The sequence below is a fragment of the Uranotaenia lowii genome, chromosome 3 (genome assembly GCF_029784155.1).
Source record: "Uranotaenia lowii strain MFRU-FL chromosome 3, ASM2978415v1, whole genome shotgun sequence".
NCBI lineage: Eukaryota > Metazoa > Arthropoda > Insecta > Diptera > Culicidae > Uranotaenia > Uranotaenia lowii.
In genome coordinates this window covers 146,782,890-146,808,252 of record NC_073693.1, presented here as the reverse complement: position 1 = coordinate 146,808,252, position 25,363 = coordinate 146,782,890, and the positions used below count along the sequence as shown (strand labels likewise).

The 25,363-nt window shown below is 38.1% G+C and overlaps 2 protein-coding genes across 2 annotated transcripts; both read right to left on the bottom strand.

Annotated features, from left to right (window-relative positions):
• Positions 1–1,384: 1,384 nt before the first annotated feature.
• On the bottom strand, positions 1,385–12,976 carry LOC129757403 (beta-galactoside alpha-2,6-sialyltransferase 2). The gene is made up of 5 exons (XM_055754614.1): positions 12,760–12,976; positions 11,028–11,190; positions 2,248–2,968; positions 1,924–2,194; positions 1,385–1,780 (listed from the first exon to the last, which is right to left on the bottom strand). The coding sequence occupies exons 2-5, from the start codon at positions 11,116–11,118 to the stop codon at positions 1,628–1,630; spliced, it is 1,236 nt and encodes a 411-aa protein (XP_055610589.1). The 5' UTR covers positions 11,119–11,190; positions 12,760–12,976; the 3' UTR covers positions 1,385–1,627.
• Positions 12,977–16,029: 3,053 nt separating this feature from the next.
• On the bottom strand, positions 16,030–21,333 carry LOC129752709 (uncharacterized). Its single transcript, XM_055748481.1, has one exon. It carries the CDS (start codon positions 21,331–21,333, stop codon positions 16,030–16,032), a length of 5,304 nt encoding a protein of 1,767 aa, XP_055604456.1.
• Positions 21,334–25,363: the final 4,030 nt, after the last annotated feature.

The window sequence follows — 25,363 nt, the reverse complement described above, 5'->3', positions numbered from 1 at the left end:
GTATCGGTGACTGAAGGCATGATGCTAAATCGTTTATAAACAGCACGAAGATAAGCGGTCCTAAGTGGCTGCCCTGCGGTACACCAGACGGCATGTTGAACACAGTAGAGTGAGTACCACGAATGTTGATAAAACCTCGACGGTTAAGCAGGTACGACGACAACCATTTGGTTACCCATACAGGAAAGCCGTAGCGAGTAAGTTTTTTTTTGAAAATACATTTTTACAGAAAAATGTTTCAAATACAAACCAAATTTTGCCTATTTGATACTCAATTAATAAGCTTTCAAACGTTGAAAGCAGTTTTCAAAAATTCTAACTGTAGACTGAGTTATTGATGATAATGTGGAAAAATTTATTGTTGGTCAAAGTTTCCCCGATGATCATAGTTACCCCGTTTTACGGTACCTAGCTAGCGGTGAGAAGTTTTGGCCTCAAAAAGGCCCTGTGATTCCTCACAAACTGCCGCATAAATAAAAGTGCTCGCAGTTAACAAAGATGGAAGTTTTCATGAGAATTTTGTTTGTTAAACAAATTTCATTTATTTATATTTTATTTCTTTCTATGAAGTATTTTAGCTGAAGGAACATATACATATGAAGAGGAAATAACCCAATAGTAAATGTTCATGAAAATAAGGATTTTGGGAGTTTGAAAAATGCCTCGCTTTTTTCGGCGATGTCTCGCTTTTTTTCGTGAAATGCTCTTTTTTTCTTAAAATATCTGGTAAGCCTAGCATAAACATAATAAACGTAACGCTTAAGTTGATGAATAGAACCTTTGACCGATAAAAATTATTAGAAACGCCAGGAAATGCATAGAAACATGTATTCATAGCTACCCCATAGGACAAAACTATGGGGTAAATATGAACTCTTTCCTGTGAATCAGTGTGGATGAAAATTTTCAAAATTTCTTCAAATTGTAGACATAGCATCATAAATTCGATGTAAAACAGTTGATAACAAGATCTCAACTGAATTTCCTATGATCAGGAATTGTAAAGACTGGAGCACTGTCCAAAACGATTTTCGTTTCAGGGGATAGTGATTTTTTAAAACAATTGAAATAAAAGGGTTTGAAAGTTGATCGGAAACCTTTTATAATTATTGATCGGATGTCAAACTAACACTTTTGGAACTTTTTGTGTTCATTCATCCCCCACAGTCGTGCCTATGGCATTTGTTCGGGATTACCCCGTGTTCATAATTACACCACTTAGCCCTAGCTATTTGTAGGGTTAAGAATAGAATAGTTAGAATAGTTCTTATGGTATCCCTACACTATCTTCATTTTTTGTTCAGATTTCGATGAAAATTCTGGAAGAGTATGGAATGAAGATTTATTCGGATTACTTGCTGATATCAAACAAGAGTATAAAAATCTGAAATTTCGTTTCATTTTATTTTTTGAGTGATTATAACTTTGGCTAGAGATCATCCATTAAAACCACTCTGAATCGATCACTTTGAAGAAATTCCCGATTATGTATGAACCGGATTTCAAGTGTTCCGGATGTCCTTGTCACTCTGGCAAAAATACGAGCAAACAACTCAACAATAACCATCCCGGGCGAACAAGATGAGCCACTCAAGTATCGGTATTGAAGAAAGCTCTGACAAGTCGCTCAACACCCACGTTCAGCTTCACCGTTATCGAGCCGGATTCGAACGATCCCCCGCTGAAAAGTCGTGAACTCGCTGGCCGAATTCATTCGCAGAACGAATAACTTCTCTGCTGCTAGCGGATGCCACGATCCAAACGTACACGCCGAATTTATCTGGAAAAAAGATCAATTTTGATAAATTTGATTGATTCTCTAATCGATTTTAACAATCAATTGTGTCTGGGACTCTGACACGAAATCTCAAAATATGCTTTCATTATATTTTTTTCTTTTCAAAACATTTTTAAACTTCTTACCTCTGAGTCATAATAATGACACAGGCCGTTCATTCGGCTGCTAGGAATATATTCCAGAATGTCGACGTAACGACAGATGGGCAAAAGCAAACCTAACCCGATGAAACCAGATGTCGGTGGGTTGGCTACAATTTTGGTGGCAGTTTTATCCTGGAGGGCTGTCCATGCCCGCCAGATGCTTCGAGGATCCACTAGGTGGAAGTTAGAACCTGGATATTTTTCGTGAAACTTTTTAAAATTTTCAAACAAATTGAAATCTGGTGATGCAATCCTGAAAATAAAACACTTTAGAATAAAAATTTTGAAACTAACAAAGGTTACAACCATTCATCTAAACTTTGGCCAAACTTTCCGGGGTCCCACGCTGCTATAGATATGTTATGAAATATTTTGGCAGTAAGTAGCTTGAATTCCGGTTTCGATACCACCTGGGAGTTGACCACACGTATTGTCGTTTTCGATCCAACATCTTCGCTGAATCCTGTCGTCGGGGCATGATTGAACCTCATCACCACATCGTGCATATCAACGAAGGACCCCAGCTTGGAGTTTTTAAGTGAACCAGCACTAGAGACTATGGCACAGGTGGCATTACGTTCATTGAACAGTGGACCCATGGGAAGATAATTCCCCAGTTCGTTCCAGTTGAACGGAGGATCTCGCCAGGATAGAGTCCTCACATCAGCCCGCAACAGTCGGCACAGCTCGGTTTCGTTTGCATCAACCGCATCAGAATCGTACTGAACCTGATAATAGTCATTCTTGTGATAAGACTGCTTCAAGATCCTTCGAAATTCTCCAAGCACTTTCATTCGATATACCCGTGTTTTATTAACGCAATCCAGCGATTCATCATTATCGCAAATGAATTTGGTGGGATCAAAAGTGACCGAAGATTTTTTCGACGTACTAAAATGAGGCCTGGTACGAGGGGCATCCTGCTCCGGTACCGTTATGGATGGTTTCTCGGTGCCAGCCTTGAGCTGTTTTTCGCTGGAATTGAGCTTGATGTAAAAAACGCTGCGTTTCGGATGCTGTTGAATTCCTGTTGAATATAATAGTATATTTCAATTTTAATTTTGTAATCTTGAAATAAATTGAAAATACATTAAGTCTGTTTCACATAGAATCTGGTCGCATCTTTTCATTTACTGCAGCGCCCCTAGTTGTCACATCGCAAATCTATTGACAGTGTTTTGATCCGAATGGTTTGTTCATTTAGTGGTGAACATTTCATCAAGATTGAAGCAGTCAGTCAAAAGTTATCGACGATGGAACGCGAAAGGCGAGAGAAAATTCTGCACACTCACGTAGAGAAACCGACGCGACGTGGTCAGGGGTAAAGATCGCGAAATTCCTGAAATATCCAAAATCGACTGTAGTTTCGGTGCTGCAACGTTACCGGGAGACCCTTACGGTGGATCGAGCAAAACAAATCAGGCGTAAAAGTGGAACATATGACCGGAAGCTGCGAGCAAAGGTAATTCGATCAGTTCACAATAATCCTGGAGTCTCCTTGCGTTATTTGGCGAAAAAGTTCAAGACGAACCACAGTACAGCTCAACGAATTTGTTTGCGAGAAGACTTGCTGTCGTATCATGCAAGCAAACTCCCCAACAGGACGCTGAAACAAAACCTGGTTGCCAAAACCAGGGCAAGGAAGTTGTACGAGAAAGTGTTGACCAAGTACAACGGATGCATTTTGATGGACGACGAAACTTACGTCAAAATGGATTTTGGACAAATACCCGGTAACAAATTTTACCTTGCGAAGCGTAAAGGGAATGTTGCGGGTAGATTCAAGTTTATTTTCGCAGATAAATTTGCTTATAAGTTGATGATTTGGCAAGGGATCAGTAGTTGTGGGAAGAAGACTAAGATTTTCATCACTGGGGACACAATGAATGAAAATGTTTACGAAGAAGAATGTCTCCAGAAAAGAGTTTTGCCATTCCTTCAGCCCCACAAAGGTCCGGTGAAGTTCTGGCAGGACCTCGCAAGCTGCCACTACAGCCTGGATGTCGTTAAGTGGTTGAGGAGAACAAGATCTATTTTGTTGAAAAAAGTATCAATCCACCAAACTGTCCGGATTTTCGTCCCATCGAGAAATACTGGGCAATAGTTAAGGGCAAACTGAAGAAATGTGGCAGAACCATGAAAAACCCTGCTCAAATGGAAAAGTAGTAGATGGCGAATGAGGTTACCAGCAGTACTGTGCAGAAAATGATGGGTGTTATCACAAAAAAAGTTCGAAAATTCATCCGAAAAGCTGACGAATAATTTTTATGTATTTTTTCCTTAAATTGCAATAAAAACCCATTTTTGACATTTTTACTTTTGTTGTACGTTATTTCTTAGAGGAGAAATGATCCATTTTATCCGACTCCTAAGTACATATATATCAATCGAATATCTCTTCAATTTTCTTTCATTGAAACGTTTTCATTTGCCTGAATCAAAGTAATCGATAGATTTCCTTGAATTCTTATTTAAAAAAGGGACTGAAAGGGAATCTTTCGATTGCTATGATGCTTTGATTCAGTAAATTATTCAACCTAGGGTAACGGACCGGGTACATATTTTGGCCACCTTTCAGCTTTTCTCCAATATTTTCCTCATAAATCATTTTAATCATGATTTTTTTTTTTAATAAATATAGTTAAAGATACTTCTAATGATTCTAATAATTTCTAACATTATATTTAGATAAGATGGTAAGGGAGAGAAAATTGAAAATAAAGTTTTGAGTTTCCACAGTTAGGCCGAATCAAGCCCATTTCAGGAGTTCGTGTCATTATTGGAGTCAACTTTCTAGATGTTTCCTGCGTAGCTGTGATGAATTAAGCAATTACAAACATGTTCACAGCTATGAAAAAACACTCGAAATCTAGATCGCAAGCTCGAAGAACCAAAAAAACTTGTTTTGATAGCAATTTGACCCACGTCGAAAATAGGTCCTTCCTAATTCCTCAGGACTTATATTGGACCACTCGACATAACCTGGGTATTACACTTGCTGTTAAATGTTCATTGATGTTGTACGACGATATGAAAAGAATATTGTACACTATTTCAAACACTTATAAAATACTAGCTGACCCGGTGTGCATTGCTACACCTTGCAAAAATAAATGTAATTTGTAAAAATTTATTCAAATTTAAATTTTGGTAAGCTTTTTTAAAAAACAAACCTCATCATGGTTTACAAACCAACAATTTTGAAATGAGAGCTGCAGCTGGAGTTCCGAATTGCAATTCAAAGATGGTATATATTACTTACTGAAACTTGATCTCTAAACTTGTTTTTCAAGATCTAAAATTTGTACTCTGTTTTTAAAGCTTCATAATGATTCGAATAATGTCAAAATTTATGGATTTTCCACCTTTTTCCCAAAGTGGTAAGTTACGAACTTTCATTTGTCACATCTATTTTTGAGTTATGCCAAATATCCTTACGCAAAAAAAACCTCTTTTAAAATATGGTCCCTTCTTCGAAAAGTTCTTTATCTTAAACTTACAAAGGAGCTCCCCCATCTATTCCTATTTTTTCCCCCACTGCTTGAAGAAGGTAAACTGATTTACCTGTCTCGAGTTTACATAAATTTCTAATTGAAATCGGATGAATCGGGACAGTTTTTTGAGTATATTCCTAAAATTCTGTACTATGAGCCCCTAATTAGCTTGAGATGATGTATTTTTTAGAGTTAAAAAAATAAGCTATCGAAATAATTTCTCCGCGTTTTTAATTTTCTCTTTGAAAGTCAAATATTCAAAAATGTTGGCAGTTGTGGTCCAGTTTATTGGGGCAAGTGTAAATGCAAAGCTTATTTTCAGATGCGTCAGAGTAATGGCTTTATAATGGCTTTATAACGTATATCTGTTTGTTTGTTTTGTTAAGTTTCATCGATCTACAGTATCAACAGTATTCCAGCATTATAAATTTATGTTTGTTATTCCACTTTTAACGAATGCTGTTCAAAGCAAATGACCTTCATTTATAAAGACCTTTAAGAATTTCATATATCCGCTTCAGTTTCCTTTCGGAATACCCCTTCTGGTCTTTCCAACATAGTGAATCATTTTGAAGATGAATTTCTCAAAAGTTCGACTTTTGCCCTTGTCCCATTGTGTAAGTTGACAGGAGGGAATATTTTTTTGATCATTTCATGTGTCGGATCGGATTTTTGATCTTCTTTTTCAGTTAAGTACATTTTTACATGTTCAACAAAATGTTTCCGATCTACCTCTGTAGAAAACATCTTATTCATACTTCTGATATCAATATGATTCAAAAATAACCTTGTAGGCAAAATGGGTATGTAAATTCTTTACTTTCAATATTTTTTTCAATTGCCCGAAAAGTGTCATACCATTATTTCATTAGCCTCAGAACTAAATTTATATTTTTTAGACAACAAATGCTATTTGGACAACAAATATGGAAGTGTTTTTGCAAATCTTTCAATTGCTTTTGATTCGATTGAAAAAAATACCAATCCGTGTCACATCTAGGCGTCATTTATTTCCACGTGCTGTGTACAATTAAGCAAGAAAAAACATATGTAGGTTGCATATCGCCCCAGGTACATAAGAAATATAGGTACTTCGTTGAGAAACTAATTGTTAAATTTTTCCAGCGATCAATGAACAGTATGTTTTGGTTACTATCCACTTGCAACGACGTTTGCTTGACCATAGAGACGAAAAACAAACCCCTCGAAGAAAAGAAAATCTCTATAAATGGATGCCATGACTTTTCAATTTCAGATTTTGGCAAAAAAATGCATATGTTTTATTCGATCGGCAAAATGTCAATCTGGGTCACATCTAGGCGTCATTCTTAACCATGTGCTGTACAAATGAGCTAGGAATCAAGTAGACAAAAAGCACATCAAGGCTTCATATCGCCATCCCTTGCATTGAAAATATGTTTGGTTGAGAAATACGCGCCAAAATATTCCCACTGATCAGCATGCTATGCCATGGTTACTATCCTCTCACGACGTTGGCTCGCGACGCCTCGACCATGGAGACGAAAAACAAACCGCCCAAAGGAAAAAATCTCGAGAAAATGGATGTCATGACTTTAATTTGTTTCGAAAAACTACAAATTTTGTATGGAAGCCCCCTCTCCCTTAAGTCGGAGCGGTTTTTAACTATTACAGAAACCATCTCCGGCCCCAAAAACCCTCAGATGCCAAGTTTCACGATGATCGGTTCAGTAGTTTCCGAGTCTATAGGGAACAGACAGACAGACAAACATTCATTTTTATATATATAGATAAAATTTGGAATTTTGACATTATTTTATATAATCAACTAGCTAAAGCTCAAACCCGCCTTAAGACGGGGTTCACTTTAATCGGCATAAAACCAGACCAATCATTGTCTTAACTTTCTTTTTATGCTTTAAACCAAATTAATCTAAAAATCCACATTAATGGCAACTGTTTGTTAAGCAGTTGTCAAAAGCTACAAATCATTATTTTTAATGCTTCATGAAAAATTATTGACAGTTTGGTCTAAAAGTTACAACCATTCAGAGTTGATTTTCGAGAAAATAATGTACTAGGTAAGGTAGAAGAGGCGAAATATAAACCCCGTCTAAAGGAGGGTTGGGAAAAAACGACAACAATTTCCGCCAATATGTAGGTAACGAGTTAAATTTTTGTAACAGTTCAAATATCTCTATTAATAGTGGAACAATTTAAACAAAAAATATATTCAACTTTAGCTATGAGATAGTCTTAATATGTTTCAAAACTTAGGGAAAAAAGTAGAAATGTGTAAAAATTACAAGCGAAAAAGTACAAAAAATCATGTTTCATAGCCCCTGTGGTTATGCAATTTTTGAAGAAAAAATCGGTTAAAAATCTACTCCAACGTTAATATTTTAAGTAAATCAAAAGTTATTCCAAAGATAAAACTGAACTTTTGTGAATTTTTCAGCTAAAAAAATATGGCTTACAGATGGTTAAAAAAAATCGAATAATTCTCGCACATTTTTATCTTTTTTGAATCTATATATTCTACAGAATTGAATCCAAACCATATCCACTTAGGTTTTGGAAGTCAATATGCATCAATTGATGTCACGGAGTTAATGATGTTAGACTTTCTAAACTTATCAATAGGTCGCCAGAAGGTGATTGCGTTCTAAAAATTGATCCTGAAGATAAGTCAACTGGCCAGTATTTAAACTGCAGAACAAATTTCGTCAAGATTGCAGTGTGCTGTCAGAATTTTCAAAACATTTGAAACACACTAAATAACAGAGGAATTTTTCCGTTTTTACTCTAATCTTTTCGAAAATTATTGTTTTAATGCATAAAAAGTTTTAGAAAAAAAAGTTGTAGTAAGAAATATTCAACAAACAAGTGTACCTAAATAGAGGCTGGGGAAAAGTTTAAGAAAGTTAGTTCAGGAATGAATTAACGTGAACTTGACTACAAGAATAACAAAGGAAAACATTAACTCAATGATTCGCATAATTGCGTCACTGACGTAAATATCTCAAAATTTAGAAACTTATTTAGTTTAAGGGTGGTACAAAATAGGTCCAGAGGGTGGTCCAAAATAGAAACCTGGTTGTCCAAAATGCCGACCAGTGTAATGATCGAAAAAACGAGTTTATAAGCTTAAATCTTATTATATGGCAAAAAACGACAATATATTTCGATAGAAAATGCCTTGATCTTCATAATGAACGGATAAAGTAGACAAAAATTGTAACATATACTTTTTGAATTGAGAAAATAGCATAGCCACTTCCCAAAGCGGGCCAAAATAGATCTGTTACCCTATAGATAGATTACTTGAATGTATTCAGCATTGCTTATAATGTATGGTTTGAAATGCACGCATAAATATCACACATTTCTAACGTTCAACTCTAATGACATTGTTTCTTTAAAATTTTATCTTTTAAGATTTGATTATTTTTGGATCTATTATCTGATGATAATAAACCATTTTTAAGGATTTCAAACATGAGATACATCTATTCTATAAATATTAGACTTTTTGAACATCTTTCATTCAAACTATGATATCTCAGATACGACTCACATATGCTTTGCTCTACAGAAAGGTCACTGAGACACCTTTGGAAACTTACACTAAAACTTCTCCAGTTTTCAAAGATTCTCTGAACACGACACATTTTCAGTTTTTTTTTTGTATTTGAATTAAAGGATGGTATGAAGTATTAGACTGAATCGATTTGGGATCATTTTTGAATTTCTCAAACTCTGGGGACTTGAAAGCTTCGTTTTGGTCCAAAACTCATCCATGATTTATTGCAGAATTTTAAAGTAACGTTTACATGAGTAAATTTGAACTTTTAGATTGGTATGGAAAAATTTAATATTTTGTACTGAAAAATCAACATTATTTTTGTTTCTTTTGTGAAATCAAGCCTGCTTGTAATTTTCGTGCCAATTTATTAATTCTTTAAAGGAAATTTTCCGCTGAACAACTTTGTTCAATACCATAACTTCGTATCTTTTTAGACAAAAAAGTTATTAGTTATTTAACAGGTGTATGTCTTTTGGCATTGTTAAACAATAAATTCAATTTTCGACACTGCTAGGCACCACTGCTAAAGAATTTATAAATTAGCTCGATTCGGTTTCACAGAAGAAACAAAAATGACGATGATTTTTCAGTACAAAATATTTAATTTTCCCATACAAACCTGAAAGTTCAAATTTACTTATGTAAACGAGAGTTAATAATTCTGCAAAAAATCATGGAGGATTTTTGTATCAAAACGAAACTTTTAAGACCCCAGGTTTTGAGAAATTCAAAAATGACCTCAAATCGACTAAGTCTAATGAAACACTGTTAATTTTTATTTATCTTAAAGTTTTCATATGCGTTATCTTGTTTTTATCACCCGCTGCAAAATATTGTGATTGAACACCAGGATTTTAATTGTTTTTTTATCATTAAAAATAAATAAGTGGTCGTTCAGATACCATGTGGACAAAAAAATGAGATTAATGAGTTCAATCAAATTTGACAGTTAGAAAACACTACTTTTTGGCTTTTTGTTATTGAAATTGCTGATTGTGATATAAACGAATTAGCATATCCTGATAAAAAAAATGTTCTAAAATTTTAAATTTCTTAATTATCATATTGATCATTCGCTTTCAAGTGGCTACTAATTGTGTAAACTTAAACTGGGAAGCTTCGCAGTTTTAAGATTTTGATTTAAATCTTTAAATATTCATTCACCTTTAGAAAATATTTTGGAAGTAAGTATGGCCATGTGGACATGACCCAAGCAGCGTGAACATTTCGAACAACAACGAAGTAAGAATCCTTAATTTTATTTCGACCAAAAAAATTAAAATTTTGAAAATCTATTTAAAATTAAAAAATTCTGTGATATCTGTGAATATTTCAAAATTCTGTGTTCTGTGACACAGATTGTGCGATGAAAATTTGCTCAAAATTCTGTGAAATAACAGATTTTTCTGTGATTTCGGCTACCTTGCACACCCCCTCTCCCTCCCCCCCCCCCCCCCTAATTTGCCCACATGGTATGTGAACAGCCCCTTAGATCCAAACCATATTTCAATGTGAAAAAATAATTTTTCTTACTGAATTTGACCCGTTTTTCCAATTTAAGTCGTGTAGATTTTCGCAACTTTAGCTCTTTTTATTGGGTTTGGGGATTCTCATGATTTTTCAACCGTTTCACGGGCTGCGACACTTTAAAGTTTCACAAATTGAACTTTCTACTATCCAACTATCGATTTATATTACTGTCTATTTGTTATTTTTTTAAATTCTACAATTTGCCCATTTGTCACAAATTCAATCAGAGCATCATGTTTAGGAACTTCTGATAAATAAAAGGAAGGTTCATCTAAAAATTCAAGGCAATCAGTCTTAATCGATATCATATATCTAAGTATTTTTGTATTAGTTGATTAATTGGTAAGTGATCATTGATGAAATCGTTGAAAATTTAATAGCTTTACCGTTTTTCTATAGATCAAAGGAGCATTAAGGGCGATCACCATTATTAAAAACCAATCTCTACTCAAGCTTTATTCTAATATTTATTTCAGGCGGAAACCTTAAAAACTTACCTGAGACATATTGGGTTGGAGCATGTAGCATAAAATAAAATGCTATAAACGCCGTTGCGCTGCAGACGATCTCGATTGTGTCGCGCAACATTTGATGAAGCACGGTTGGAGTCTCGGCTTGTTGTAATCGTACTAGCGCGAAGCGTTATGGGAGTTGTTGTTGCTATAAAAAATACAAGGTATAGTTGAATGTGGCGAAGAAAATGACTTGTTATTTAAAAATCACATGGATGAATTTAATAAATCACATAAGAAATGAAACAAGTTCAGCTACTCTCATAAAAACATTCTGTTTCACTAATCTTATTCATGTTTTTCTATACACAATCGTAATTTTGCATAACTTTTGCCATACGTACACTAATAATTTAATATCATTCCATCAAATTTGGTAAACAGGTAACGATCAAAAATTCAATTTTTAATGTTACAGAACTTCAGAGTTGAATCAAAAATCTAAATATCAGCACCAACATGAGAAAAGGGTATAAAAGACAAAATAAACGAAACCCGTTTTCAGTGGATTCAAATAGCCCAATAGGAGCTCTACTTAACACAAAAACCGTTTTTAACTTTTCAGTTTTCGTAAGATTTATAATGCAGTTTGAGCAAAGGATCTAAAAAATTTAGAGCCATAAAATGACATTATCCTCACACAGATTGTCTTTTACACCCTTTACTCCACAACAAAGCAAACGGTCTAGATGCAAAACATTAAAAGGGGAAAAATGCGGAAAGCTATTCACTCACTCCTGTAGCGAGAACCATAATCCTTTGTCAAAAAATAGGGGAAATTTTATTTCCATCTCACTCACACATATGAGACATACCGTACAAAGCAAAGGGTGTAAAAACAATTAGACGAATTTCATACTCCAGCTAGGGTCTATAAACAATTGCGAGCTATTTTTCCATGATAATATCGTCTTATCGATAAAAACATATTTAGAATGATCCTACGCATCGTATTGACCATATAGACTTTGAAGGTTCCTCGTGAATTTTAATTAGCGATTTAAAAAAGATTGCAAAATTTTCAAACGCGTTTTTCTCGAAACGTCATATATGAACATAGACCCTTTTCTCGTGTTGGTGCTGATATGAAAATTTCATTTAGGATGTTTATTATTTTCATTTATTGTTTATTATTTTCATTGTTTATTATTTTCAGTAATAACGTTATCAGTTTATTGCAGCCACAATTTTTGCTTTTTTTTGTTATAAATTTCAAATTTCACTCTAATTGATACATTACTGAGAGTAACCTTGCAAGAACTTCCATTGAATCCAAATTTAATGGTAAAGAACAGTAAATGTAGGTATTTTATATTATAGGTATGTACATGCAGAAAAAATCCAATTTTGTTTACTGATTTACATAGACAGTCTCAATGTATCTTTAACTAAATCACATTTACCAAATCCTTTATGGGCCTAGAATGTTGACGTTAGTAATCCTTCTTAGAGGGCATTCTTCAACATCCTTTTTTTTCTGATTGGATGAAGGCGTTTTTTTTGGAACGATATTAGAGATATATTGGAAAGCACAACATTTTAATAGTGGATACGCTTCCCATGGAAATTTTTCAAATCTTTTAAAAGCTATTCGCATTTGATACGCGGTTCCGTTTTCAACAAGCTGTTGAAAACACTTTTCCCTAAGCTTATCGATACACAATTTTGGAACTAAACTATCATCACACCTAACACCACTCAATAAAAATATACATACATTACATCAGGGATGCACCAGCTTGATGAATATTGAAGGCTTCATATCGGGATAACGAGTGCAAATCTAGAAGATTTCAAATCCCTTAATCTATCGATGATACTCCAACGAGATGAACTATGAACTTGAAAATTCCTTTTCCGTCTCGTTGCCATGAAACTTTGAAGATGAATGAAAACCTCTATCCTGCTGTCAAAACACTTTGTTTGAAAACTAACCTACCCACACAAAATCCTGACATGGTAAGGAGAGCTGTTGCCATGCGCGTATTTTTGTTGTCGTTGTGTTTGATGTTGTCATCTTTCAAACAGCACATTAGCCAAATTCATGAATATTTTGAACATAGTCCAATGCTTTTGTTTTGTTGAATGCATCACGAATGCCAATTGATAAATTTATCATCCAACATCAATTTACTGGCTACCGTACTGTATTGAATACAGTACTCGCTCGTTTATCGGACGACGTTAAGACCGAAGGTTGCGTCTAACTACCGAAAACATCTAATTACCGAGGGTACTTTGACATAAACTTTAGTTTGGTCATTAGTTTTTACTCAAAACACTATTTTGTTTTGAGGGCTACAAACATTTGATAACAAATCTATGAAAACAACAGCATTGCATGATGTGGTACCTCGGATATCAGAAATTAGTTTTTCTCGCCTATTCGCTAGCACCTCACTATTTTACAGCCGACGCTCTTCTACCGTTATGTTATTCTCTCCTAGAACCACGGTGTGTTCATTCTGTCAATCCTCGTGTATATAGTAAAGTATAACCAATAACCAAGTTCATCAATGTTGATGTGGCCGGTATCACATCCCCTCTTTTCTATAAGATTGTAGAACTTTAATTTTCCAATAAATTAATCCATGACTCAAAGTTGTTCACAGGAACTGTCATTAGAAGTGTCCGGAAACTAGCCAATAGGATTGTATAAAACATCATCTTTGAACAATTAAATACGTTCACCAAGTTGTTTACGATTTTTCTTTGCACTACCATTTATTACAAATTTCAATTTAAGGGTTTTCCGTATCCGTTAGGATGGGATAGCATTGAACATAATTCGGTTAACTTTTAATTTCTGCCCTAGTTCACATCTCCTTTTTTATTTTTTTATTTTTTTTTTTTACTGACAGCGAAGCGTCCTCTGCTTAATCAAAAGCCATACTTAAAATGCCTAAATAACTTTAAAACAATAACAAATTTGGCTTTTTCAATTTGCTAATAAAACGATTTTATCAAATACAAGAACAGATTTTAGGTTTTCTAGAAACTCTTCTATCAATAGCTTTTTATTTCACTTATATTCAAAGGTTTGGAAAACCTCTTAGCTGAATGAAACTATGATTTCAAAGTAGTCGATTCTTTTGAATTCAGCCGCAGTACTGTAGCTTTTTATTGTTAAGTATTCTTTTTGTTAACAAAATACTGGCCTTCACTAACTTTATATTTTTTCAATTTATATTATGACATTAACTTAATAATTAAGACATTATTCTTTGACTAGTTACCAATCATGAAACCATATTGTAAATATCTTAGAAAAATCTCACAAACCATGATAATACCTGCATAAAGATGTCGAATGAACTTCTTTATTTTTAAACATCAATTCAACATTAATTTTCTAAAAATCATTTCATAGACTTCTTTCGCCGCAGATTTCCAACATCCAATTTATTATTTGAATAATATTTAACTAAAAACATAAATTATAAAAATACTCCTCATCTCTGTTCTTTCAACCTGAATTGCATTTAAAATAGTGATGATATTTGAAACAGTGGAAATCAAATAATCTGTTAACTCGGTTAGATCTGATAAACCTGATTACCTCAACTCGAACTCCATCTCGCAAAGGCAAATTTGTTCCTTGGAATTTCAATGCTTGAGTACATCCCTCAGAATAGGATAATTTTCAACGCTTTTCCCGAAATATCATTTACATGATAGTAAGCACCAAATAAACACTTATAACTCTTTGAATACCGGATCATCGCTGCAGAACGTGTATCGAAATATTGAAATGCTTAAGACCTCAATCTGAACTCCAACACTACCTTCAAACGTCCGTAAGATCTGGTTATCAATAAAGCTTGGTTCTAGCATCTCTTCTCTATTTATTTTTATTATTATTATTTTTTTTCATAAACTGGCCTGCAAACTAGATCATTTCAGTGTACCTCCCGCATCGAAATTTGAAAATCATGTTAATATAAAGAAATCAAGCAACCGGCCGGTTTGTGATAGCTGTTGGGGCTTAGGTTTGGCTTACCAGATGTTCCGAAGGGTTTGCTATCGTTATACACTGCTGTATGCTACAAACGGCCCAGATTAATAGCAGACGTATATCGCACTTCCAACAACTTGGATTATGATAACAATTTACCGCAATAGCACCGATAATCCGTAATCTGCGACTGCAGTTAACACCGCACAACAACGGCACAGCTTGCCGTTATATATTAACGGGTTTTGAAGAAACTAAATAGAGTTTAAAAACTTCTTTTGGGGGATTTTAGGATTTGCCTTTGGCGGACAAACAAACGCGCAACCGAGCAGAATAAGGTTCTTACTATACTGGTTTATAGAACTTTGTACATTTCTGCTGTACCTTGAACAAAGGTACACAATTTGAGAGCTTTACTCAGAGATTTACTTTAAGCAATTTCGATTGTGAGTAGGCTCTATTAAGGTGACTACAAAATAAACGATTTGGAATTTTAAGTTTTCATTTCAAGATCTTTTCGTTTAGGTTTTTCATTGGTACCAACATTCCGGCCACCTTGAAATGGCTTATTTCAAAATAACAAAAATTATACTTCTCCTTCGACATATCTTGGGACTGCTGATCTTCAGCAGGGCTAGCTGGATTGCTATAGCGTAGGGGGTTGGCCGCAACATAGGGAACACGGCCATCTTCAGGTGGATGCTAACTATCGCAGTCAGCGTACGTACAGATGATCAACACTTCAGGCTGGATGGCTGATCATGGGAATTGTCGACCGTTTGGGACATCGACAGGACAAGGCCCTCACACGGACTTGGATCTTGGAATTTCGCAGCGTTACTTGCTACCAGGCCACTCGGGCGGATATGGATAGGCACAACACTGTGCCACGGAACCTCTGCAACTGGGAAAAGAAAGACCAGGTAGATCGAACGATTGGATTGGAGTATTTGGAACCGCAATTACCTGCGATATTCCCACGAGAGCCTCGAGCAAATTTCGGCGTGCTCTACCAGGTCTTCATTTCAGGATTCATTGTTCAGCTGGCGGATCTGGCATTGGAAGCAGGGCCAGCTTGTTGACACATCTCCTTACATCTTCTCGTTTTCCGGTTCGTAGCGTTACCACTCGAACAACGCCGTCCTTACCGGGGTGCAGTTTCTTGACGATACCAAGCGGCCATTGAGCGGGTGGCAACAAGTCATCGTGGATTACGACCATACTTCCTTCTTGGATGACAGTTGCTGGCTTCTGGTGCTTCGTTGCTCGGGATTGTAGTTGCTGAAGGTATTCTGGGTACCATCTCCTCCATATACGCTGGAACCTTTTTTGGGTTAGCTTCCAGTGTGTCAAATGGTTATCGGGAACTTCAGCAACATCTTCATCGGGTGGTGCTCGCAGGCTTCCTCCAACTAGGAAGTGTCCAGGCGTAAGAGCTTCTATGTCGTCGGGCTCAGTTGGAATTGGGATGAGTGGTCTTGAGTTTAAACACATTTCAACTTCTGTTAATAATGTTGTCATGTCTTCGTACGTGATGTTGGTTTGCCCAATCTCCCGGAGCAAGTGATGTTTTGCCGACTTAACCGCTGCTTCCCACAATCCTCCAAAGTGGGGGGAGCGAGGTGGGATAAACTTCCAACATATACCTGCTTCGGCACACCAGTCGAGAATCTGTTTTCTACCATCAGCGTCGGACTTCAACATCTGGTGAATACGTCTTAGTTCGTTGTGGGCACCTCGGAAAGCTGTTCCATTATCGCTATGGATTTCGTGTGGTGTGTTCCTTCGAGCGGCAAAACGTCGTAGGGCTGCGATGAAAGCTGGTGTTGACAGGTCTGAAACCAGCTCTATATGCACAGCTCGGGTAGTGAAACAAACAAAAATTGCTATGTAGGCCTTCGTTGGACCTCGGTTCCGCACCAGGGATTTAATGTACACTGGGCCGCAGTAGTCAACACCACAAACTGCAAATGGTCGTCTTGGAGCAACTCGGGAAGTTGGAAGATCTGCTACGCTCTGCTCAATCATCTTGGGTTTACTGCGGAAACACCTATGGCACTGGTGATAAACACGACGGGCTAAATCACGTGCACCTATGACCCAGAACCTTTGGCGAATTGTTGCTAACATGAGCTGCGGGCCGGCGTGGAGCAGAGTTCGGTGATAGTAATCGGCTAACATGCTCGCCAATGGGTGCTTAGCAAGCAGAACTATTGGATGTTTGGCATGATCAGGAAGGTGTACATTGCTCAGAACACCACGGAGTCGGATTATGCCGTCAGGTTCGAGTCTAGCGCGTAGATATTTCAATGGCGATGTTGCAGAAACACGGCCGCTCTTAGCTAGGCTGGCTATTTCTTCGGACAAGTGCTGCTTCTGAGCTAGACGACACAAAGCTTGTTCTGCGTCCTTCAAATCGGTAGATTCCAGATACTGAAATGGTTCGAGTCTCTCGTTTCGCCTAACAGCCTTCACGGCACGTAGATATCTCATACAGTAGGCGACAGTGCGGCGTAATTTGCTGTAACTGGAGTATAAGCCGAATAATCTAGAGGCGAAATCTTCTGTTTGATCGGATACAGCTAAAGACACTACAGGTGTTCTTTCTTCGGGGATGGAAACTGTTTTAGCACTTGATAGTTCTGTTTGAGGCCAATCCTTCGTTGGCAAGGCAAGCCATGGAGCTCCAGTCCACCAGAGTGGATGGTCAGTGATTTCGGTTGGACTGATTCCACGTGATAAGGCATCGGCGGGGTTTGATACACCGGGGACGTGTTTCCAAGATTTGATATCGGTTTTGTTTTGAATCACGGATACTCTGTTCGCAACAAAGGTCTTCCAACGTGCCGGGGTGGACTGTAACCAATGGAGAACGGTGGTGGAATCTGTCCAAAAATAAACGTCAGCGGTAACCTGGAGAGCACGTGAAACCTTCTCATACAACGTAGTCGACAAAACTGCTCCACACAGTTCTAGGCGGGCGATAGAGTGGTGACTGGTTAGGGGTGCTACCTTCGACTTCGATGTTAAAAGACAAACTCGTACTGTTCCGGCACATTCGGAGCGCATGTAGCAGCAGCTGCCGTACGCCTTCTCAGAGGCATCTGAGAAAAAATGCAGCTGGATCGACGTTGCCTGGGCGATTGATGTGAATCGTGGAACCTTGAGGGTGGTGATGGTGTCTAGCGTCCCGTGGAAGGTTTTCCAGTCAACCTGGTACTGCGGCGGTAGTGGACGATCCCATTCGTATGTGTTGCCTTCTTCGGTTTTAAGCGACCATAACAACTGCATGAACAGTTTGGCAACTGTGATTACAGGACCCACCAACCCGAGAGGATCAAAGATCTGGGCAATATAGGACATTATTTTCCTTTTAGTCAGCACAGCTGCAGGTAGCGGCAACTGTACACGGAAGCGAAGAACATCGGTTTTGGTCTCCCACACAAGACCAAGAGTTGAAACAGATTGCTCATCTTGAAGGCTATGAACAGGCGAAACGACTAGATCTTCTAGCGGAATTCCTTCTAAGACAGCTGATTCGTTGGAAGCCCACTTTTTTAATGGAAAACCGGCAGAATTGGCTAAATCGGTTGCTTGTTTGCGGAGCTCAATAGCTGAACGAATATCATTTGCACCTGTAAGGCAGTCATCCATGTAGAAGTCGCTTTTAAATATTGCTGCTGCCACGGGATACTTGTCGCTTTCTTCTTCGGCCACCTGTTGGAGTGCGCGGGTGGCCAGAAATGGTGCTGAGGCAAAACCGTACGTAACTGTTTGGAGTTCGTATGTGCGGATGGGATCTTGGGGATCGGTTCGCCAAAGGATTCGTTGGAAGACGCAATCATTCGGATGTAATTTCACCTGGCGATACATCTTCTCGATGTCTGCTACAAGGGCTATTGGGTGCTTGCGGAAACGTAAGACGATCGACAGCAAATCGTCTTGAATTACTGGACCAACTAACTGCAGGTCGTTTATTGAAAAACCAGACGACGTCTTGCAGGATGCGTCGAAGACTACACGGATCTTTGTGCTGGTGCTCGATTCTTTGAATACAGGGTGATGCGGAAGGTAGCAATGCGGGTAAGAATCATCAACAGGATCATCGAGTTTGGTCATATGGCCCAGCCGAATGTATTCTTCGATGAATTTGGTGTAGTCTTCACAGATTTGCTGGTCACGGTACAGTCTTCGTTCAAGACTGTGAAAGCGACGTTCAGCGATAGCACGGGAGTCGCCAATGGTTACTTGAGGGTCACACGCGAGTGGCAGTCGAACGACGAAACGACCGGACGAATCGCGAGTGGTGGTAGTGATAAACAATTCTTCGCACTTCTTCTCCTCACTTGTGTACAATGATGACGGTATTATAGATTCGAGTTCCCAAAAACGTTGCACTGCTTGTTCAAGATCACGATCAACAGTGCTAAGGTGACACACTAGAGGGACTTGATTTGATTTAATCGGTGCCGACCCGGATATCGTCCATCCAAACACAGTGTCGACGAGAACTGGTAATCCATCGCCAAGAGAGATCTTGCTGCCATTGTAAAATTCGTGGTAAACTTCGCCTCCAACAACAAGATCGATGTCGGCAGGGATGTTAAATGCTGGATCGGCTAACGTAACATCAGGCATTCTCCATTGGGAGAAATCAACGGGCACTGTTGGCAAACATGCTGTCGGTTTCTTGAGAACTAGGAACTCTAAACTGGTTGTGAATGGAGAAACTCGTGAACGTATCGTTGCAGTTAATTGACATCTTATCTGCTTCGCAGAATCTTCTATTCCTGAAACCGCGATGTCAACTGTTTTTCGACGAAGATCAAGTGCATTCGATAATTTTTTCGTTATGAAATTACACATGCTGGCGGAATCTAATAGCGCACGGGCCGGTAACTCGTTTCCGTGCTTATCAACAATTAACAGCGCCACTGTTTGTAGTAATACTGTGCTGTTTGACGATTGGACGGATAGGCTAACATGTTGTGCTGAAGTGCCAGGCTGTTCTATCGCTGTCGATTGTAGGCCTGATGGTTGTACGGCTTGTGGTTGTACGGCTTGAGGTTGTGCGGCTTGGAGTTGTATGGACTGTGGAATGGATTGTATGCTAGACTTCGATGACGAGGGAAGGTGTAGTAAAGAATGATGCCTTTCGTGGCATGTTCGACAAGTGTACTTGGATACACACTTCATGGCAACATGACCTGATCGGAAGCAGTTGAAGCATAGGCGCTTAGATGCTACTAATTCACGGCGACGATGAACGGGCCAACTTTCAAACCTTGGGCATTGGAATAACAGATGTTTTTCTTTACAGGCGACGCAAGAAGGAAAGGTGGGCTTTGCCCCTGCTGCAACTGTGTTTGCTACCATCTTCTTGGAAGTGTACTTCGAACCAATCGATTTGGCCGTTTCCGATTGCTGGAGTTTAGCTGGCATAACTGTTTTGAGTACACGAACTCGCTGATGAAGGAACTCTATCATCTGGGTGTATTTAACGTCATCATTTTCGCTGGTCTTCTCTTCCCAAGCTCGCAATGTTACGTGATCTAATTTGTAGGAGAGAAGATTCAGAAGTGGGGTATCCCAATGTTCAACGGGTTCATCTAGTTTCGCCATCGCCTTTACATGTCGATCAAAATCATCAATCAGGTTGTGCAAATCTTCTGGTGATTCTCTATTTACTGGTGGGAGATCGTAAATGGCCTTAAATAGCTGTCGCTTTAATAACTTTCGGTTATCGTACCGCTTGAGAAGTGTACTCCAGGCATTCCCATAATTGTTGGCCTCAACATCAACTGACTCAAAAGGTTTACGTGCTTCTCCTTCTAAACATTGCAGCAAATATTGCAGTTTGGCTACGGTTGGGATGTTCGCGTTTGAATGAACCATTGAAGAAAATGTGTCCCGAAACGACAGCCAACGAGAAAAGTCACCATTAAACTTTGGGAGATCAATTTTTGGCAAGCGGAGATGGAACGAAGGGGGAACAGAACCGAGCAAGGTTGCATTGCACACTGAAGATTGATTTGCGTCTGCTGGGGGGCTGGTAGAGAGCAAAAAACCTTTCGCTTCACAATAACGGGCCTCGAACTGCACACGTTCTTCTAAATGGGATTTCTTATTCTCCTGATCGTCGTTCCGTTCGATGTCAGTTTGGGCTTCGGCAAACTCCAGATTACGCCTGTCTAAAGTTTCCATCCGAACTGGAACTTGTCGATGATCACGATCTCCGTTATACTGCGCAATAAATTCTTCCACTGCATCAACCATCGCAAAAATCACATCTCTGCGGCTCATGGCATCGGCCAACTTGGCTGCTGTCTTCGACATTTTAGCACTGATTTTAGTAGCACCGCTAGTTCACAACACTACCACCACAATTCGAGAGAGTGACACAATCGAAACGATAAATCCTTCCCGTCGCGGATGTCAGTCTCTTACACGGAACGAAAGATTGGTACAAATCGAACGATTTGCTCCTTCCCGTCGCGGTGTACCAACTTTACCGAGAGTGCTGAACAAATCGAACGACAAAATCCTTCCCGACGCGGAACAACACTCTTACGCGATTGACTGCCACCCACAAGACCTAAGTTTGAAGGCAAACTTTCCAAAATTGCCTTTTTCAATTTGCGCAAAAAACTTTCAAAGTGCCAAAAGTAATAAAAAATGTGCCTCAGGCGTTGCGCGCTATCTGATCACCCAGTGTAGTGAATGAAAGACTTTGTTTGGCGGGAATTCCTATTCTGCTGTTGCTTGCTCATGCGTTTTGTGCTACCACCAATTGTATTAGGCTTAAGTATGGCTATTCTTGGTGCCAAGCCTCTTCCGCATACAAGTAACTAAATTGCGTACTCACCAGTGATTGAAATCCTCACCAATTTTCTCATCAGAGGCATTCAAAATACACACTTTGAGGCCTCGCATAGCTATACAGGAGACGATACATATACATTCATTCAAACCTCCCCCCATGAGGAGGATCTGCTCTGAGAGACACTATCCGTTTGCTGCCCCGAACGAACTCTCTCAACGTTCGGTTGCTACATGATGCATGAAGAAGACGAGGCACACATACTCATTTACGTTGTTGAATTTGAATAACTCGAGCCGACCGCAAAGGTTGAGGCAACAACAAAAACAACCGAACTTATTGCGTTGCACGGCCCGCAACGTATGGTGAAAGAGGGGGGAAGAAAAAGAAATGAAAAAACTAGCTGCCTGCGTGCGGTTGCTGTGCAATAATAGCAATAGCAGAAAAACCTCACGCATTCGATCCAGGCACAAACGAGGAGACTCGGGTTTGCTCTGCCTTTTGAATTCGGTTCCCTCAAGGTTGTGACAGGAGATGAGTGAGAGCCATTCGTTTGGTTTTTTGGATTCGCTGCCTCGAATGTATATTGCTTCATGAAGGCGGCCATGTTGAGAGCGTATACATCATCGGTTTTGTCGTTTTCGCTGCCTCAAAGCAACCTTTGCTTCCGAGTAAAGCGTTGAGCGAGAGATGGTTGATCAACTCATGCTCAGCAAAATTCAATCACTGGTACTCACCGGCTATTTTCTGGTTGGAAATTCCTTCGATTCGGCAGAAGGACCAAATGTTGGGGCTTAGGTTTGGCTTACCAGATGTTCCGAAGGGTTTGCTACCGTTATACACTGCTGTATGCTACAAACGGCCCAGATTAATAGCAGACGTATATCGCACTTCCAACAACTTGGATTATGATAACAATTTACCGCAATAGCACCGATAATCCGTAATCTGCGACTGCAGTTAACACCGCACAACAACGGCACAGCTTGCCGTAATATATTAACGGGTTTTGAAGAAACTAAATAGAGTTTAAAAACTTCTTTTGGGGGATTTTAGGATTTGCCTTTGGCGGACAAACAAACGCGCAACCGAGCAGAATAAGGTTCTTACTATACTGGTTTATAGAACTTTGTACATTTCTGCTGTACCTTGAAAAAAGGTACACAATTTGAGAGCTTTACTCAGAGATTTACTTTAAGCAATTTCGATTGTGAGTAGGCTCTATTAAGGTGACTACAAAATAAACGATTTGGAATTTTAAGTTTTCATTTCAAGATCTTTTCGTTTAGGTTTTTCATTGGTACCAACAATAGCTTTTATTTCTTTTCCAAAATAGAAATCAATAGTTCTTAAAAATTTGTTGATGCATGCATACAGACCAAAGTATACAATTTTTAAATACTTCTAGTGTTACTTGAAGATTCAACTCTTCAAATCAGTTGATGAAAGATAACATGTCCAAATGTCAATTCAATGGTGCAGAGTTCCAACGTGACTGTTGTCCTACCATCCAAAACACTCCACTTAGCAAACATCCACACAAGATATTCCATTGAAACCTGATTTTGACCTGAAGGAATCCTCCTCATTACCCATAAGGCTGTCGCAGCTTTCAAATATTAATACTTGAGATACACTGACCAAATTTCTACTAAAGCTTGCAACTCTTAAAGATCCTTGAATGCGTTCAACATACATTTTTTTTTATCCATCACAATGGTGTCAGCTTGAAGTCGGGTCAACACTAAATAATTGAAACTGAACACAATTCAGCTTAGAACTTCATAAATATTATTATTGTTATTTTCATTATTTTTCCAATAGTATCAGAATGAACGTTTCCATTAAGATAAATATATTAATTCTGAAATATTCATCCACAGACTCCAACACAGGTTTAAGTTTGTTATTTTATTTATTATTTTTATTTTAAGTTTGAAAGCCTTTCGCTCAGGTTAAAATAGAACTTTAAGAAATTAACCACTTTCGTTCAACTCAAAGTAACGTTTATTAGATACCTATTTTTTTTATTTTTTTTTACTTCAAAATATGCGTATTCGGATGTACCACAACATATTATAATTATCAACCATAACATGGTCCGTGTTTCTACGCAACACATACATAAAGCGGTTCACAGAACCCGTGCCAGCTTTAAACTGCACATTCAACTCAACCATTAGAATGGTCCGTATTTCTTTGAAATACATCAAGCGGTTTTAAACCCGTGTAGCAAACTACACCTTCAACTCAACCAAATAGGTCCATGTTTAATATATAACACATTTAGCGGTTCCTTAAAGAACCCGTGCCTGACAGAACAGCACATTCATCCCGACCACAGTGTGGCCCGTATTTCACTAATGAACACTTTAAGCGGACTCCAATGGTCCCGTGCCTGACAAAACAGCACATTCATCCCGACCGATTAGGCCCGTGTTGGTTCTGCATTCGATACTCAGTCATAAAGACCCGTGCCAAGCACATTAAAATCAACCTTTAACAAGGTCCTTGTTCATCAACATATACCAACACCTTTTAATAGATTAAGCCAAAGCTATCCATAGCTTCCAATTTCCAGTCAAATTGACCCGTGCCAAGCACATTCAAACAAACCTTAAGTAAGGTCAATGTTTTCTATATATTCCAATACCTGGAATGATCGATTAGTAAACGTCAACGAGTTGCCAAATGCATGAGGATTATAACTTAGAAATAATCAATTTATTTCCTTTTTATGCTTTCGATATTTGAATCCGTTTTCAGTTCGATTAATCAACCTCTCTCAGCACATATAATCTATTTCTAAATATTCTATTTTGTTCATTTGTAGAGATCATTCGTCCTCTTTATGCATAGTCACTAATTTTTTTTTTTAAATTTAAAAACTATGCATCTTTAATTAATTTTTGTGTGTGTGTATATGATTAACTAAGGTATGATTATGATTGTGAAGCTAGAAAGTCGCGTTTATACTGAATAAGTTCTATAAGCTAGTTTACTATAAAATATTTACAAATCAAATTCCTATGGCTATAATGCTTCAGCCATTATGATCTTTGATAGCACCCCTGTTTCGGTTCCGACGTTTACCAAACAGTCCATGTTCCTCTACAAACCCTTCTCCTTCTTTTTTTCAAATCCTTTCGATTGTAATTATTATTTTTTTTAAAGTAACGATAGCGCTCTCAATTAAACTCAATGTGTGATAAATACATCAATCGTAGAAAGTGAAATTTTAATAATATAATCTTCTTTACCTTAAATTGGGATCCCATCCTCGTCGCCAGTTTGTGGTACCTCGGATATCAGAAATTAGTTTTTCTCGCCTATTCGCTAGCACCTCACTATTTTACAGCCGACGCTCTTCTACCGTTATGTTATTCTCTCCTAGAACCACGGTGTGTTCATTCTGTCAATCCTCGTGTATATAGTAAAGTATAAACCAATAACCAAGTTCATCAATGTTGATGTGGCCGGTATCACACATGATATCATAGCCGGGCACAAAAATCATCAAATATCGAACAGGAAATCGTCCAATCA